The 20,106-nt window shown below is 36.8% G+C and overlaps 1 protein-coding gene across 1 annotated transcript in view; it reads right to left on the reverse strand.

Annotated features, from left to right (window-relative positions):
* Positions 1-18,818, reverse strand: part of EPHA5 (EPH receptor A5) — a 260,679-nt gene extending 241,861 nt beyond the window's left edge. Inside the window, exon 1 of the mRNA XM_063458735.1 lies at positions 18,345-18,818. Within this exon, the coding sequence (XP_063314805.1) occupies positions 18,345-18,513 (169 nt within the window). The 5' untranslated portion in view covers positions 18,514-18,818. The remainder of the gene's footprint in view (positions 1-18,344) is intronic.
* Positions 18,819-20,106: the final 1,288 nt, after the last annotated feature.

A 20,106-nucleotide genomic window follows, 5' to 3' on the forward strand; every position in this document is an offset into this window, starting at 1 on the left:
TGAATATTAGCAAGACAATTCCATAGAGGGTTATTTTACTATAATATGCTATGGGGTGTAATAATCATGCCTTGTACTGTAGATTCTTTTCTTTTCTCTTTTCATTTTAAATGTTGCATGTCCTGGATTAAGAAGGCAGTTAATGGGGCGCAGCTTTAGGCCCATTTAGCAAAATTGATTCATTACTGTCATAAGGCTATTTGGCTTGCATTCATCTGCAAGATGGCTGTGGTGATGTAACATTACTATCTGCTTGGAAATAACTTCAGGCAAAGCCACAGACAGAAACAAGACTTTGGTTCTTGACTGCTAAGTTTGGACCCACCATATGCAAATGTCATTAGGCCCTGTTGGTTAGAACGGCCATATCACATTGTCAAATTAGTAGCCACAATAGCTGGCCTTGCCTTCCATAGGGTAGTTGGTTGCTAAGCTCAAACAAAGTTCAGAACAGCTAGTTTAGAAAATTAACCACCCAATAATAGCTTTCCCCCATGAATGATATGGACACTAGAATATTTACCTAAATATATTGGCCTCAGATTTTTTAGCAATTCAAGTGGTTTAACTTAAACTTGATACCCGCTGTTGGCACATGTGGGACAATGGCAGGTACCACTACTAACTCAACTGCAAGCTTTTGTTGAATTTCCGTCATTAATTGACAGCACAGTACTTTGCCCTAAAACTCACCAGTGTGCACATTTGTATAACTTCAATTAATTAAGCAATGCTTCTAACATAGCTACACATTTAAAAATGAGTGACAATAGAAAAATGTATAAAAATAGGGGAATGAAGGAGTAGATAGAATATCACCTTACTCACATAATTATATCTGTGTTTTATTTGTTGCGAAATACATGTACCAGGATTTATGAAAGGTGCAGAGGTCCAGGAGAATAAGTGCATTATACAATTCAGGTAAAATATCTGCATAAGCATTGAGCGCATGAAAATGCATGGTCTGATTGACTGTCGTGTGCTTGAATAGGATTGTTCAGAAGACAGACATGAATGCAGAGCTAAATTTTGAAAAAAGATGAAAGGGCTCTCCAAAACCAAAACCACTGCCATTCATTGTACTTGATAAGTTGTGGTTCTAGAATGGTAACACTGGCATTGCAATGGCAAATTGCAAGCACTGGGGAGTATGAGTATTCAGCCATGGCAAATTGCTTTGGCCATTTTAGTGGAGTGGAATTGGCATAAACCTTTTTCAAACCACCAAATGGACACCAAGAGTAATGTGTGCTAATATTGTAGAATAAAAATGAAAATCGAGCGCACTCCCTTATCCACAAAACAGCAACTTTGGTGCTGACAGATTTTGTTAGTTTTTTTAAAAACACCTAATCTAGGCAAAAAATAATGGGGGGTTTAGTTACATTACATTATCATACATTGCATAAGCCTGCCACAACGTCAATATACCCCATTCTTGGCAGGTCCTACTCTAGCAGCCTAATGTTAGAGTAGGACCTGCCAAAGATTGAGTACACTGATGTTGTGGCAGGCTTATGTAATGTATGATCATATAATGTAACTAAACCCCCATTATTTTTTGCCTAGATTATGTGTTTTTAAAAAACTAACAAAATCTGTCAGCACCAAAGTTGCTGTTTAGTGGATGAGGGAGTGCGCTGGATTTTCATTTTTTTTTTTACTTATTGGTTCCCAGCAGTACCCTATTTATGCATGTTTGGGTGAATGCAGCCATCCCCTTGTTTTCTCATGCTAATATTGTACAAACATTTGGAAGGATTATGAGAAAGTGAAAAATTACTTCATTTTGATGTCCTAAGCTGAGTTTAGCAAAACTTCAAAGGTAACAAATATTGTTTCCAACAATATGTCTATTATCACGGTCATTATTATATATAAAAATTAATACTATTCATTCTGCACACATAACATGTTAAAAAAAAAAAAAACAGAGAATGGAGTTGAGTTTACAACTGATCTGCAAAATGAATGCCATAACAGTAAACATGGTGGAGATTCTTTGCCAATTTAGGTATCTTAGATATTTTCAATGTCATTTATTAAGCCACAAAATTAGTGTTTAGGACGGCATTATTGTTACATGCTTACTTGCTATTACACAGCACTGTAAACGTGGGCACTGGGGTAGACAAAGTATTAAGCATGGTATTCTCTGACTGTGCCAATAGCTAGGCATATAATATAAATTTAAAAATAAAAACATATTGAAGAATTAAAACAATATATAGTATAGCCTCTACCTGAATTGGATTAGCCTTTAGGTTGTGCATAAAACACTTCTGCTTTAACTAAATACAATCACTAATCTATTGACATTTGCATGAAATAACAAATCATCTGATTCTAACGTGTACACATTCTGACCTATAAAAACAATGATCTAGATACTTAGTGGAAAACAAAATGTATTGGGAAGTGTGACAAATTCTTTAGAAATGTTTAATTCTCAAGCAAACTTTGTTATGCAAAGAAAATTGATGTAGTGTTGTCAGATATCACATTATATCATGACAATCCAGCTTACCTACAGAGAGAAATGGATGGCATCTTTTAAATGGTGCATGAAATGCACAATTACACAACACTGAAAATTTGTGATTGTGATATATTAAGTATTAAGATTAAACAGCCTGTGACATATCAGCAGATTCTAGTAAAGCAGAGCAAAACACATAGTTTGGAGCTGAACGAATGAAAGATCATAAATTAGATAACTTGGTGTTTGTAGGATGAAGGGATACAGTTGTGAATGATCCTTCGATAAATTAAATCTGCCACAGACATACTAACCAGTGCTCAAAATGTTTACTAGCCTTTAGCAAGTGCCAAATTTAGTCCCGCCAAGTAGACTTTGTGTGCTTTGGACTCTCAAGGCTTGCAATTTTTAATGCCTGCCAAGAATTGAATTTGTATCGCCCAATGCCTAGGACATTCAGTTCCGGGGCGCCGATTAGGCAGCTTCTTTTGGCCCGCATCCCTGCCACGGGCTTGGAGAAAGGTCTATGGTTGGCACTGTGAGATCTGGTGTTCTCTAGTGAGTCAGAGCGCAGCTACCGGGATTCCAAGCAATCACTCTGACTCACTGAATATCAGTACTGTGAAGATCTCCCCAGGGCCACTGTATGAAGGAAGCTTGGAGTGTACACACAGGTATTGTTACTAGTACATTATTCTTATATAAAATAGTTACAATTGGCATGGCAAGGAAACATTGCTATTAGAAGCTTTCTTCCTATTATTGACATTTATTCCATTTAAAACGTGAAGCCAAACAATCAGAGGATGATGGAACATTTGGTGCACAGCAATTAAAGTGCCAGAGGTTATCTTCAAAATATTTTTGAATAGTTTTCAAATTACAACTTTACATGTCTCATGTGATTAATTTACCATAGAATTCATATTTTCCTGGTTTATAGGTGCCGACCTCACGGTCCTCATGGCCCACCAACAATCCAGTATTTATGTATTTTCCGGTTTTATTCCAGTGGAGATACTGACGAAACCTGGACTGTTGGTGGGCCATGAGGACTGGGTTCGGGAACACTGCACTAGACCACCAGAGTAGCCACTAGACCACCAGGGAATATGACTCTCCCATTCGACCACCAGGGATCCAGGACAAATCACCAGGAGTGTTAAAGGGACCCTTTAGACAACAAGACCACTTCGTCTTATTGCATTTGTCTGGCTGCAGTGTCTCTGTCCAATTAGCCCTGAAATGCAAAACATTGCAGTTTTAGAGAAAATGCAATGTTTATATTGCAGAGTTAAGGCTGGTAGACAGCAACAAGAGTTTAAGGACATCCAATTTCTTCAAAAATGATTCAATGCTTTCCTATGGGAAAGACCTAATGCTCAGCTGGTGCTTGTGGCCCAAACTTCTCCCTACTGGTGATGTCGGAGGAGGCACAGATGAAGCCAATGCTAAGGGACCTCAGTGCTGGCAGAAGGTAAGTGTTAAAAAGGTTTTATTTATTTAATTTTTTCCACCCAAATTCCATTCCCATATCCTTTATTTGTTTTTGTACCTATACCTATACCTTTAACTAAATAAATTTGTTTCCTTTTCTATTTTTCACTTATGTCTTCTGTAAACAAAAATAATTTTCTTCCTTTAATTATATTTTCTAGTCTCTGTCCAATTCCTTTATAAGAAAATATGTAAGATAATTGTTTTAAAGTTCATTATGCAGAATTTTATAGTTTTATCATTTTCTTGTTATACGTGGATTCAACCTTACACCTGTGATTTTTGTGTTTTTGCTTTGTTATAAGATGCAATTTTAAAAATATTGTCACTATTTTTCTTTCATAAGGGACTGTATGGAATATTTTTTTATTATTCTTCTTATGTTTTTCAAATTATAATATTGTAAGAATTTTGTAATTTTGCGCACCAATTTTATTCTTTGTACAATATTGTAATGTCATTTCTTTAATAAAAAAATATTTAAAAATAAAACAAGGCTTCTTTAACGTAAAAGAAACCCCAGATCTTAATCACTCTAAAACCCTTTCATTATTCTCTATCTTTGCAGCAGGAAAATTTGTTATAATCCTTAAAGCAAACACTTCTGTCAAGCAAAAGATAAGGGGAAGGCTTATCAGAATCAATGACTGACCCTTGATTGGTTTGAATGAATCACATGACTACAGTTTATCGAGTGAAAAAGCTACAGGCTTGCTCCTTACTCAGTCATATCCATTGCAGCAGTAGGGAAACTGCAACTTTTTAACTCATGTTCTTGAAAAAAATCTTCAATAAAGTTTTTGAACATGAACAAACTAACACATAGGATTTGTACATATACACCGATCCTTTTTGTATAAATGACAATTGTGCCTTTTTTTCCCAGTTTTGGGTAAAATAGTTTTTACACAACTAGTAAAATAAAAATACTCTACTATGGATTCATTTATTCATTCTGATTTTGATTATACCTTTCACGCGTTTTTCTATATTTTCATATTACATTTCATGTAATTCAAAGAGCACGGTACTTTTAAAAAAAAAATTAATATGCAGGCAGGGTCATGGTTACCAAAGCTAAAACCGATAAACAAAAGTATGTATTTGTAGAAAGTAAACACTCTATTTCTGTGCATGATGACCAGGACATATAAGTTTATATAATTTTAAACTTTAAATATAAAAAAACGCTTTATTCCATGTGACAAGAAATCAACGTTTCGGTCCACGCAGGGACCTTCCTCAGGATTAAGTGACTCAAAAGGAGGTTTTTTTTTATATTTAAAGTCAGAGAGTACAGCCTGCATTTTTCCTTTACCGGTATATATCAGGATCCCCTGTAAGGACTAATTATACCACTGCACCAAGGCAGTAGGATATTAAAGCGTGAGTGCAAGGATACATTTACTGTGGATATATATATATATATATATATATATATATATATATCTTTTTTATAGTTTTTTTTTTTTTTTTTTTTCTTCTTTTGTTAATAGAAACACATGAAAGGTGTATGCATAATGTTCAATATTTGCCGCCTTATTGATTCGTCATTGACTAATGACTTATTTTCAGACAGCAGCTTCTAAATTTTACGTACGAAAGGGCAACACTTTTCGTGTGCTGTCCATCAATATGTATATATGATACGCTGGAAAATATTGTGGATATAGTTACCCTAATGAAACATCATGAAATGTCACAAGGGCTTATTTTGATCATCTCAGTACCCGATCGCACAGTTAGTTTATAAAACAGAATGAAAGTTTAAGACTAAACAATTCAAACAGATAAAGCACACCAACCAATGGCAAAAATGCATTAATCTAAGTACCATAGCTACTTCACAGTCCTGTCGTAGTTATAGTGCCAGAAGTCTACAAATGGTTTGACACTAACCTGATTCTGTCAGGCTGCTTCTGATCTAAGGTGATATGCTAAAGTGGAAGCTCATACTTTCACATTATTATACTAACTCATACCACAATGACCCAAAAAGTGTATCTGGGGCTAACTGAGCATTACTGAAGGTATAGTTTCATAGCCTGAAATTTCGGCACTGAAATAAAAAAAAAAAAAAAGATATAAGTTGGTCAAAGTGGTCGTAATGCTTCTAACTACATACGGTGAGGGAAAAAAGTATTTGATCCCCTGCTGATTTTTAACGTTTGCCCACTGACAAAGAAATGATCAGTCTATAATTTTAATGGTAGGTGTATTTTAACAGTGAGAGACAGGATAACAAAAAAAAAATCCAGAAAAAAGCATGTAAAAAAGTTATAAATTAATTTGCATGGTATTCAAGAGTTGAGAGAATCAGAGGTATGGAAGAAAGTAGGTATTCTCTGTCTGGTCACACAACGCACTACACATCGATATGGGCTAGGTGGACCGAACATATGACAGAGCGTGGAAAGTCACACTCACAGCACCAGTAGCAGATGCACACTAACCCTTGATGTATGACACAATTCACCACAATTCACTAGAAGGCTAATTACGAGCGAATGCCAATACGATTAAGGTTCCCTGGAGTCGAGACACAGGACCCAGGCAACCTGAAATATGTGATACACACACACACTGGTACCATATATAGAAAATACGTTGTACCGAACACATACAACAAAACCTAACAAATGCACCAAAAAACTATTTCTAAGTTCTCTGATTTTAAGTTTCTTATGTTTACTATTTTTAGGTTCATTATGTTTATTTTCATCTATGTATCATCAACAACAAAGTAATAATACCAAGCTTAACAGGCAAAAAAGGGACGCGAGCCTTGTACACCTTGAAGACCACTTGACCCCAAATGTTTTCATATAACACCGGTTATGTATGTCATTTGATAACCCTGAAGTGTTTGTAATAATCACTTTTGTACTATATTACATTGTATGTTTTATACTTTTACTACTGAAAATCAATAAAAATAAATTGATTTGCATGTCAATGAATGAAATAAGTATTTGACCCCTTCGACTTAGCACTTGGTGGCAAAACCCTTGTTGGTAATCCAGAGGTCAGACATTTCTTGTAGTTGGCCACCAGGATTGCACACATCTCAGGAGGGATTGTGTCCCACTCCTCTTTGCAGATCCTTTCCAAGTCATTAAGGTTTCTAGGCTGACGTTTGGCAACTCGAACCTTCACCTACCTCCACAGATTTATTATGGGGTTAAGGTCTGAAGACTGGCTAGGCCACACCAGGACCTTAATGTGCTTCTTCGTGAGTCACTCCTTTGTTGCCTTGGCTGTGTGTTTTGGGTCATTGTCATGCTGGAATACCCATCCACGACCCATTTTTAATGCCCTGGCTGAGGGTAGGGGGCTTTCACCCAAGATTTGATGGAGCATGGCCCTGTCCATCGTCCCTTTGATGCAGTGCAGTTGCCCTGTCCCCTTAGCAGAAAAACACCCCCAAAGCATAAAGTTTCCACCTCAATGTTTGATGGTGGGATGGTGTTCTTGGGGTCATAGGCAGCATTCCTCCTCCTCCAAACACAGCAAGTTGAGTTGATGCCAAAGAGCTTGATTTTGGTCTCGTATGACCACAACATTTCATCCAGTTCTTGTCTGAATCATTCAGATGTTCATTGGCAAACAACAGATGGGGCTGCACATGTGCTTTCTTGAGCAGGGGGACTTTGTGGGCGCTGCAGGGTTTCAGTCCTTCATGGCGTAGTGTGTTACCAATTGTTTTCTTGGTGACTATGGTCCCAGCTGCCTTGAGATCATTAACAAGATCTTCCCGTGCAGTTCTGGGCTGATTCCTCACCATTCACATGATCATTGAAACTCCAAGAGGTGAGATCTTGCATGAAGCAACAGACTGATGGAGACTGACAGTTATTTTGTGTTTCTTCCATTTGCGAATAATTGTACAAACTGTTGTCACCTTCTCACCAAGCTGCTTGGCTATGGTCTTATGGTCATTTTAGCCTTGTGTAGGTCTACAATCTTGTCCCTGACAGCTTTTTGGTCTTGGCCATGATGGATAGTTTGGAATCTGATTGATTGCTTCTGTGGACAGGTATCTTCTATAAAGGTAACGAGCTAAGATTAGGAGCACTCCCTTTAAGAGAGTGCTCCTAATCTCAGCTCACTACCTGTATAAAAGACACCTGGGAGCCAGAAAGCTTGCTGATTGATAGGGGATCAAATACTTATTTGACTAATTGACATGCAAATTAATTTATAACTTTTTTGACATGTGTTCTTCTGAATTTGTTTTGTTATTCTGTCTCTCACTGTTAAAATACACCTACCATTAAAATTATAGACTGATCATTTGTCAGTGGGCAAACGTTTAAAATCAGCAGGGGATCAAATACTTTTTTCCCTCACTGTATCAACATAAACAGGACAGTCCTTAAAAGCATATGGAAACAAAGGACTAACATTATATATTGAGGTTTTATCTTCGTAAGGCCAAAAACCAAAAGAACTATTGAGAACCAACTAATATTAAGCTAATTGGTTCTTTGGTCTTATGACCCTGATTATGCTGACGTGGTTAAGCTCTTCACTTCAAAATGATGTATACACAATTTAAATAGCATGCTTACATATCACAGAATCATGTATTGGCAACTTTATTTTATTTATTTTTTTATGTTTATCAAAAAATGTATTTTGTTCCCAAAATGTGCCCTTGTTATATCTAGAAAGCACCTGGAGACACAGCATTGTGAGTAACTATCTACCCCACCGCTGAACACCTAGAGGTGGTGGTGAGAGAGAGGGAAGAGAAAGTAAGGAAAAGAGAGGAATTGTGTGTCTTTGTGTACTTGGGTATATTTGTAAAAAGCAGTAATATGGGGGCAATGTGGAGGGAATATAGAAATACAAAGGGACAATGTATGTAGATATGTAGAATTTGTATGGGATCAAACAAAATACATGTTCATAAGTGACACACATGGTGCTAAGTAACATTATGGGGAATAGGGCAATATGGGGGCATACATGTCTGGGGTAATTGTTGGGGGATTAGAGTATAGAGTTAGTGGGTCACAGCATTTGCTGAGAATATGTCAAAGAGCCTGATCGTTATTGTATTCATATACTTCAATTTATCTTAGCTATCTTAACTTTTTTTTTTCCACTGCATTTTTTTATGTACATGATTTTAGATTTTTATTTTTCCTGTCTATAAACAAGAATCAAAAAATAACCAAAACGACTCTGGCCAAAGGAGTCTTCCAAGTCCCCACTCTACAGAAAGTACTAGCAGGTATCTCCAGTGATATTGTGGTCCTTTTCCTGAGCACACCAACATGCACTGCCCCTATACAGACAGTTCAGAATACACATCCTATTACCGTATATACTCGAGTATAAGCCGACCCGAATATAAGCCGAGGCCCCTAATTTTAACCAAAAAAACTGGGAAAACTTATTGACTCGAGTATAAGACTAGGGTGGGAAATGCAGCAGCTACTGGTAAATTTCTAAATAAAATTAGATCCTAAAAAAAATATATTAATTGAATATTTATTTACAGTGTGTTGCAGTGTGTGCGTATGTGTGTGTGTATGAGTGCAGCGTGTGTGTATGAGTGCAGCGTGTGTGTATGAGTGCAGCGTGTGTGTATGAGTGCAGTGTGTGTATGAGTGCAGTGTGTGTGTGCATGAATGCAGTGTGTGTGTGTATGAATGCAGTGTGTGTGTGTATGAATGCAGTGTGTGAATGCAGTGTGTGCAGGGCCGGTGCAAGGATATTTGCCGCCGTAGGCAACAAAAATTTTGCCGCCCCCTCCCCCCCCCATATGTCCTGACTTCCCCTCCTCCTCCCTCAGTGGTCCTTACCTCCCTACCCCCGTGTTCCTTCACCCCCCCCCCCAGTGGTCCTTACCCTCCCCTCCCCTAGTGGTCCTTACCCTCCCCTCCCCTAGTGGTCCTTACCCTCCCCTCCCCTAGTGGTCCTTACCCTCCCCTCCCCTAGTGGTCCTTACTTCCCCCTCCCCTCCCATAGTGGTCCTTATCCCACCCCCTCCCTCTCATAGTGGCCCTTATCCCCCTTCTCCCTCCCATAATGTTCCTTATCCCCCCCCATCCCTCCCATAGTGGTCCATATACCCCCCCCCCTCCCTCCCATAGTGGTCCTTATACCCCCCTCCCTCCCATAGTGGTCCTTATACCCCCCTCCCTCCCATAGTGGTCCTTATCCCACCCCCTCCCATAGTGGTCCTTATACCCCCCCTCCCTCCCATAGTGGTCCTTATACCCCCCTCCCTCCAATAGTGGTCCTTATCTCCCCCCCTCCCTCCCATAGTGGTCCTTATACCCCCCCTCCCTCCCATAGTGGTCCTTATACCCCCCTCCCTCCAATAGTGGTCCTTATCCCCCCCTCCCTCCCATAGTGGTCCTTATACCCCCCCCTCCCTCCCATAGTGGTCCTTATCCCCCTTTTTTTTGTTATTAATTTTTTTTTTATTATTATTATTTTTATTTTATTTATATATTTATTTTTTTTCGTCCCCCCTCCCTGCTTGATATATGGCAGGGAGGGGGGCTCCTTCCCTGGTGGTCCATGGCAGTTCAGTGGGGGGTAGAGGGGGGCTGGCAGAGCTGTAACTTACCTGTTCTGCAGCTCCTGTCAGCTCTCTCCTCCTCTGCGCCGTCCGTGCAGCTCCTTCTATCAGCTCACACTGTAAGTCTCGCGAGAGCCGCGGCTCTCGCGAGACTTACACTGGGAGCTGACCGAACGGACGGCGCAGAGGAGGAGAGAGCTGACAGGAGCTGCAGAACAGGTAAGTTACAGCTCTGCCAGCCCCCCTCTCCCCCGGTCTGTATTATGGCAATGCAAATTGCCATAATACAGACAGTGACTCGAGTATAAGCCGAGTTGGGGTTTTTCAGCCCAAAAAATGGGCTGAAAAACTCGGCTTATACTCGAGTATATACGGTACTTTGAGAAAATAAACCTTTCTCTTTATGTGGCTCTCACATAGGACTCAATAAAAGGACGCCTCAACACTAGAGACAGAAAGGTAGCCATACAATACCACTGCACACACAATAGATAAGGTCATATGCACAGCATAATAGTCACTATGGAGTACCCACCTACCATATAGCAGACCACCATGAGAATCCAATTTTGTTATCCATATAGGGTGCACGAGAATGATCACATCCAGCATCAAACAGTACCACAGTTACAGACAGCTACTCACGGATGGGATATTCTACAATTAAAGTATTTATTATATTTTACTTTATTTCCATATGTTTTCTCTGTAAGCCTTACATAATGTTATTTACCATGCATTTGTGTCTGTAAGTGACAGTGGCTCTCCCCTCTTGCTACAGGAGCCATATTAATTTTTTTTTATGAAGTCAATGTTTTGTTTTAAGGCTGTTTGTATAATGGCTCAGACAAAACTATTGGGCTAAAAGTTAGTCATGTTTCTTATGGCATTTAGCTGTTTTATAGTGATGCTTACCCCTCACAGAGAGATATAAAGTTTGGAGACTGACTCATCAGACCTTTGCTCTAATGGGCCCCAGCACAATAGTATATTTATAAGCATTTTGTGTAATGTCGGCAATATATCATTAAGTCAGGTACAGTTAGGTTGGGGCTGTAGTTATTATAAATATCTCTCTTACCCACAGGACAACATGCGTACCTAAAGTGTGCAGTACTAATATGCTTTTGGTATTCTCTATACAGTACTGTAAAAAGTGCGGTTTAGAAATACTTTTGATATTATTAGTGTATAAAATTAGTCAATAAAAAATTGATTGCCGTAAATGACAATCCATCAAATATTTATTTTTTGCACATAAATAATGTGATATACATGTATATTGAAACATTAAAAAAAAAATTCCATTTAGGCATTATTTTGCAGAGCACAAAAAAGTTTCTTGGAGTCATTTTTCTGCAAAGCGCTTGTTAGTGAAAGAGTTAAAGGACGTTAAAGTATTCCATTCACATTTAGATAAATCAGTAATGATTTCAAGAATGATAAATAGAAGGCTTGACCGTATTATTTTTATTGATCAAGTAACAGAAGGCAAATATATCCTGTCTTGCATTATTCTGGTGACACGGTCCTTCTAAGACTTTTTAGAAAATCTACAATCGACTCAATATAGTAGAGGAAGCCATCAAATTATTGCAGGCCTATTTATTTTACTGATTTCTATTGACTAGTTACCATAACAAAGGTTTAACGTTTTCATTCTCTAAAACTCCTTGAAAGCCTTACACATTTTTTGAAATTTCTGGCCTTCTGTGTCTGTCCTCCTTGTTTGTGACTGTCTCCGCTTTTAGCTGGATAGGGTCATAAAGGGCAGAGACGTTGGCAGAAAAAAGGACATCTTTTGTGCAGCTTGGTTTAAGAGTGAAAGAATAGGCTTAGAGCAGAGTTTTGTAACATTAGGATTTAACGTAACCTCATTAGTTCCGGATGGGCCCTGATATAGTAACATCTCTTCAAGTGTAGAATTGGTTTAATATAGTGAATTTATTTATTTACGTTCATAACATGTCATTGTTTCAATATAGTCTTCAATATAGTCTTCTTATCTTCCGCTATGTCTTCCTTAACCCAATCATGGATTGTATAACAGATTAAATAACAATATGTAATAAAATAAATTCATCTTTGTATAGTAATTCTATACTACACCTCTTTCGAGCAGAAAAACAATGATCTTAAGCAGGTCGCTGTTTTGTTCTTGGATTTGAATCTTGTCAAACAAGGTTCTAAGGCAGTCCATCAAAATGACACTACTGAAAACATGACTATTTAGTCTTCTATCTATTCTTTCAGCCACAAAATAGCCTACAGGATTTACCTTTACCATCTGGTCATGTAAGGTATTCAAAAGTCACTTTGTAACAAAGATATTAGATGTATTCAGCATAAAGTTTGAATGCAATATATTTTTTGAGCAACAGCTTGATCCTTGTAACTTATGTGTTAAATAAAAACTTGCAAACTCGTAAAGATTAAAAAAAAACTAAAAATACAAATGAAGAATAAAAAATGTTATGTATGCAAAATATTATTTTATATTAAATTAATGAAGTATTACATTAGTTGCCAAGTATCACATTTCAAACAAAATGTGCATATTGTATATTATATTTAAACTACATACAGAAAATTAACCCACAATGATCTTTAAAAACAATTAAAAGATTTATCATTATTTAAAATTAGTAGTGATAGATGTAACAGAAAGTTGATACAATATCACAGTCCTGCGCACACACACACACACACACTGCATCTATAGATCGCTCCAGTATTTATTTTTAGATATATTGAGGACATGCTAAATAATACAAAACTGATTGTATGTAATGAACACAAATAAGAAGAGATAATGTGTATAGAAAATGCAGAATACAATTTGTAACTAACCTTGAAAATTATTGAAACTAATTATTGCAATAACAAATAATTATGTATCTGCATTAGTTATTTAACTGCTAGCTAAAACTACTGAACTAATCTTAAATACTTTAAACAATTATTTCTCAAAAGAAAAAGAAAAAAACAAAACATTCTCTATACCACAGTCAAACTCACTATCTACATAGGTGTATGCACTAGAAGTTAAGATATATTTGAACAAATTATTAAGGGGAGAGTGCTTAAAGAAGTTTACAGTGCATAGCAGAGATGTGCAATCACTGTCCTCCGTGTTTTGTTGTACTACATTTCCCAGAATTCTCTGCCAGTCAATGGCCCTGAATTGCCTCTAAACTGACTTATGTTGATCCATTGCTCTATGGAATATTTATAGAGGTAGTTCAAAGTACATCAAACATAGTCGTAGTTTTTGCAATAACATTTAGGAGAAATGTAAAAACACTTTTTAATGATATAGTGCTGTAAAAAAATAATGTTTTAAATAAAAAAATTTTTAAACAGCAAATAAATGCTAGATAAAAAGTATAGCACTAGTAATTCATGCTTTCCAATCAGTACAAATGAAATTTCTTCATTGTTTTTCTGCTAGATTTGAGCTTAACTATATTAGTTTGAAATACAGTACCACCGCCAAAAGAAACTCATATGAGTTAGATAACTAATTTTATAACCCTGTGCAAATAACATTTAAAAAAAAATGATTTATTGCACAAAGTGTTTTTTTGTTGTTTGTTTCTTAAATAAAGTGTTGCATTATCTTTGTTCTCTGAGACTACTCAACGTCAGTCATTGCCAAAGGCAATAAATACGCACATAAACATGACACTGGGCTTCTAACTTTCAACTTGTATAGAAATCTGATAATACGTCAGTTAAAGTATTAAACTTTGCCTTCCTACTTGTGATGCTGGAAAATAAAATGAACGTGTAACTTAATCTCTTTGAGCTTGTATTTCACTGCTACACAGTACATAAATCTCATTTTCACCACGTCACATTTTAAAGTAAAACTTTGCAGTTTTCTAAAGAAAATAAAACGTTTTTATCTAAACGACACAAAAAAAACTTTATTTGAATTGATAAGAAATAAATATGCCTAGCAAAGAATTATGCATTAATTTCATATAACCACCACTGTAATCAATTATTTATTTATTTTTGTTCTGGAAGTGACTATCCATACAACAAAATAGTAATTGAAATGAAAAAAAAAATAATGTAACATATTTCAAGGAAAAAAAATATAATATATATATTATTTACATATATAAAAACTACAATGTAAGGGAAAAAAACAATGCATGTTGTTTAGTTATATACGTTGTTGTGTTATTAAAGGCTCTTAAAAAATAAAATTAAGATTCTTAAAAAATATATTAAATCTTAGTTCATATTGTAATGTATAGTTTTTGGCATGTTTGTTTTTTTTTCTAAAATTAAGGGCTCTACTTGCATGTGGTAAACTAAAAACTTTTAATAACTACTCAATTTGAAAAAAAAAAAAAACAAGCTGAAAACAACTCAATTGTAGATTTGTTTTCAATCTAATTAATTTAACTGAAATGTTGTTGGTTTATAATTTACCATGACTTGTTATTTAGAAATTAGTCCAAGTACTCAAAAAGAGTGTTTAAAGAGGAAGGTTTTTACCAATTCTACAGATTCTGTAAGTATTAGATTTTGATCTTTATTGTATAGGGTCATGTATATACATATGAATAGACTGACATTATAATTTGATTTTTGATTACCAATGCTGTTGTTAAACATATCCAATGGGTTGTTATGTAACAGTGATTTATCTTTGTTTTTGCTTTCATGTACTCATCATGCTGTTTGTATACAAGTCCCTGGCATTGTTTCCACATTGAATTGTAGTCAGTTAAAAACCATATTGCAAAATTTAGGCCAAAACAGGTAATTTGGAAAAAATCTCCAAGTCAACTATAGGCAAAGTTTGGCTATTTAAGTCTGATTTTGCAATTCACATTCTGGTTCACCACACAACTCATTGTCTGGTAAACAAACACTAAGGAAAAGGATCTTATAATTGGCTTCTACGTTTCAAATCAAAAGATGTTTCACAATGATTTAAGGTTATTCACCGCAATGTGAACCTATAGCACTGTTAAGCTATAATTGGTCACAATGGCCTGCTGTTGAGAGCACTTGTCTAACAATGTGTGGTTAAAAACAATTTCAAATGTCAGTGAATAAGTGTTATTGAAAAAATAAACAGGTCAGATGTAATAATGATGCCCTCGATTATGGGAACCATAACAAACACACCAAAACTACATCAATTGGACGTACTCTGCCATTTCATTATTGAAACCAGATGAGTCCGGGACAATGACGAATCCAACCAATGAAAATAATTTATGGGACTCCCCTTGGTCATTTTTTATGACTATATTTTTTCACAATTATTATTTCAAGATAGAAAAGAGGCAATAAATGTATATAATTTATTGTAGACAAACCTGAGCAAGATGGTATAGCTATTCCTATATTTTGCCAAATATACCGGTATTAAATAAAATTTAATATAGAATAAAATACTTTGGCGATGAAACTAAACTCTAAATTGAAATGACATGGCAACTGACACAATATTTAGATCCTATTAGACATAGTCCTAATTCAGCAAAGTTGGACATTTGCGGCCTAAAGTCTGCTCATCATACCTTTGTGAGTAAATTCCATAAATTAGGAATTATGTATTTACTTTGTTTTAAACTATAATTTATTATAATTATATTTTTCCAGCGTGAGTTTAAAACATTTCAAGATGCAATTTAAGTTATATTTTGCATATTTCCATTGAGTTCCGTGTAATTAGAACACATACTTGCAACTTAGCAACAAGATCTTCAGACATTGTCAAAATAATTCATTCTTTTTGTAACCACTACGGCTGTTAGATTAGGTTATATGAACACTGCTTTGGCAATTCCATGAGTTTGGCAAAACTTATTTACAACCTATACATTATCAAACTCTAATAGTTTCACTAATTTAATTATAACTTATGAAGTGGATAAATAGTCTCAGTTGAACACAAAAAAAAAGAAAAAACCTAAACAGAAAGCTTAACGTTAAAAATTAGAATATAGATAGATTGTCCATAATATTTTTTTTTTTTTTTCGAACACTACCACAACATAAGATAGAAGATACATCTGACTGGCTATAACTGTACCAAATGTGAAACAGACCTTCTAAAATGTTACCTTGTAGTCTAGTCTTATTAGAAAATAATATTTTTATCTCTGTATTAAAACGTAGGAGTTTGGCCTGCACCCAACTAGAATCACTGCTAGAGTATGCTGCATGTATCTTTTATTTAAATCCCATTTTATATAAGGTCATTTGGAAAAAATGCTTAAAGCAATGTTAAGTATACAAACATAGATTTCCTGAACAGAGAATAAAGATGCTACAGAACAGTCAATAAACAATATGTTTGATACCTTTCCAATCTTTTCTAGCGAGGACTGTTGTTTGCGAAGTCAAAGTCTTAATTAGCTGGTATACTCCATAAAAAGTTAGTAAAATATAGTAAAATGCTCTTGCTGATATTAGAGGTCCAGCAGAAGTATAAGATGAACATGTTTGGTGCACTCCTTTTATCAAAGATGGGTCACAGAGTCAAGTCACATAATAACAAATGCTAATTTAGGTAAAAAGTGTGTGAGACAGACTATAATCAGTGTATATCAGCTGGACAAGGTAATTGTTTCCCTTTAACTATAACAGTGTTAAACATTTCCTTAACAACTAAGATAACAATTGAAAAAATATATATGGAGATGCATGAATGGCACATGATTGAAGTACAGCACCCTGATCTCTACCCTAAACAAAGTTTATTATACTCTACCAATATTGGTCCAATTTTCACAGAGAACCATAGAGATATTCTACATAATAAAAGAACAACTGTATAACATTGTGATCCCAACAAAGCTGGTCTTACCCAGTGACCAAATTCATTATCATCTCTAATAAGACTGCACAATGTATGTATCTATCTATCTATCTATCTTCACCTGTGTTACATCAACAATTAATTGCAGAATATATTATAAGGACCTGCACATATAGTCACACTTGTGCATCATATCAGGAACATGCACAATTATACCATTAGATTTGTGCACTCATTCAATGACAGAATATTGTAATTGTATTAGCATAAATGCACTATATTTACAAGCAATTTGAAGATATATATAAAAAAAAGCATTTCCCCAACTAACCTTTGATTTAATTAGACGTTACAAAAAGAAAACAAGGCATTGTGCACTTGTCAGGATCACCTTATTAATTGAGATCAGCCTAAACAATGTCAACAAGTTTATTAGCAATTGGAATGTGGTGACTATGTGAGATATATAAGATGATATCCTTCTACAGCAAATCTCCCAGTAACTGAGCCTATACACACATCTTTTTTATGAGCATTTAGGGAAATAATTAAAATCATTATTTTTTTTAAACTAACTCAAACTCTCTTATTTTTTTTATTATCCATATATCCATACCATCTCCTTTATGTGTGGCTGATGTCCACAGAGTGCACACTGCCTTCACTCAGCCTTTCCAGAATTCACAAGGAAATGTGAACTGTAAATATTTATGTGTGCTTTTCCCCTACATTATGTAACTGTTTCTTTGGTGCCATTAAAAACCCATTATTTGGTTTATTGCAGATGCAGACATAAATTACCCTGTTCTAGGTAGAGTAACACAGTATGGAGGCAGCACATCTGTAAATAAACGTGTTCTCTTTATGTCTGGCTCGTTATGCCCTCGGATTGATGGATATGTGTGTGTGTGTCTGTGTGTGTGTTTGTTTGTCAGCGATCTTGCACACTTGTAATGACTGTCTGTGTTGCCCACATCATGATATGTCCATGGCTGTGCCATTGGGCTTCCTTGGGGCTGGTGCAGCTCTCTTACCTTCATTGCTTGGGCTAGCGGTGGTCCTGATGGCAGTGCAAGGCATGATGAGCCATATCCACAGGGTTAAATGCGTGCCAAATCCTCCCCGGGTTCCCAAAGACCAAGAATATCCGTGATAAAACCAGGGCAAAAGAGTACCCGACTTGGCACCGGGTTTATGCAGCATCTTCTCCCAGCAGCACAGCTTGAGCAGAAGACCTTGTAGTCCTTTTTGTGTCTCCCCGCGCGCACAGTCCTGGGATCCTTCTCAGCTGCTGACAAAGTCACACAATCCCCCTTCTAGCTAATGAACCCTATTGCTAGCCAGGAACTTGGTGGGTCCCCTTTGCTGGGATGAGATCAGGTGTAAGGGTTTCTTTTATGGCTCCTTCTACTCCTCCTCTCTGGCAAATAATCCTCCTGTTTCTTCCTCTCTCTCCTCCTCTTCTTCTGCACTTTGATTTTGACGCTTGTTCTATAGGCGTTTGATGGCTGAGAAAGAGAGAGAGAGACAGAGAGAGAGAGAGAGAGAGAGAGAGACAGAGAGAGAGAGAGAGATGACGATGATGTGGGGGGATTGACTTACGAAGATAATAAAAAGACTCCAGCAGTACTCTTTCCCTCACTTGCTCCCTGCCCTTTCCACCACCACCAGAACCTCCAAAAATATATATTTATAATAAAAAAAAAATGTTAAACAAGATGTTAAACAACAACACACAATGTGGTTGTAAAAAAATGAAGATATGGTGGGAGAGGTGGGAGGGGGCATGGAAGGAGCAGGGAGGTGAGAATGGCAATGATGTCCAAATTAAGGATGGACACCGAACTGAAAATAGTCTAAGGAGAGGACAACACGCTGGGGATACACATCATTCAGCTTGTAGCCTTGGTACCTAGACAGCACATGTAAAAGGGCAATGGGGAGAGAGATGCACAGTCCAGGGTCTCCTGAGTGACAGAATGTTGGAGAGATTGATGGAACGTCATTAAACATAGAGGGAGAGAGATCCAGTCCACAGCTACCTCTCTTCTTCCATACTTTTGTCTGGGTCTTTTTAGACTTCCCTTGGCTAAACTGCGAGGGATGTGAGGGATGTTGTCTTTCTGAGCAGTTCGGCAGGGAGGAGGGAAATAAGGGTGAAATGAGGAGTGCAGGCGGAGATCCCCTCTCGCACTTCCACAGAATCAGCCTATCCAGACTATCACAGAGAGCGTAACTGTGCTTTTTAGTGATCTATGTGCTGGAGCCTCCCTGTGCTTGCTGCCTGCGAGTGTGTGTGTCTGTGGCTCTCCGTGCTGCTGCCCCTGCTGTACACATCCACCCTGCTCACAGAGAGACACACACTGAGCGCTCAGCAAGCAGACTTGAGCTCTCTACCACAACACAGAACCTTGCCAAAAGGCAGACAAGGAGAAAGCTCAGACTCACTCACTGACTATGGAAAACACCCTAATGCATCTCACTTGTCAGTACAAATGAAATATATCCAGACCTGGTGATAGCTGATCTTCACAGCCTGCAATACTTCATGTCTGACAATGCAATGTGGCCACTGATCTACAAAGCACTAAACTTCAGCTGGTATAGACAGCAACTCCCATCAGGCTCACTAGCCATCTTTTCATTAGGTGGACTCTAGGCACTGTATTATTTACAGAGATACAATACCCCTTGACACACCAACTGCTATAGGTCACATACAGATTAGTTTACTCACGCTAAAAGTGATGGGAGTTGCATTCCATCATAACTGGTGTTTCTAAAAGCTGTATATTC

Source organism: Pelobates fuscus, chromosome 6, assembly GCF_036172605.1.
Source record: "Pelobates fuscus isolate aPelFus1 chromosome 6, aPelFus1.pri, whole genome shotgun sequence".
NCBI lineage: Eukaryota > Metazoa > Chordata > Amphibia > Anura > Pelobatidae > Pelobates > Pelobates fuscus.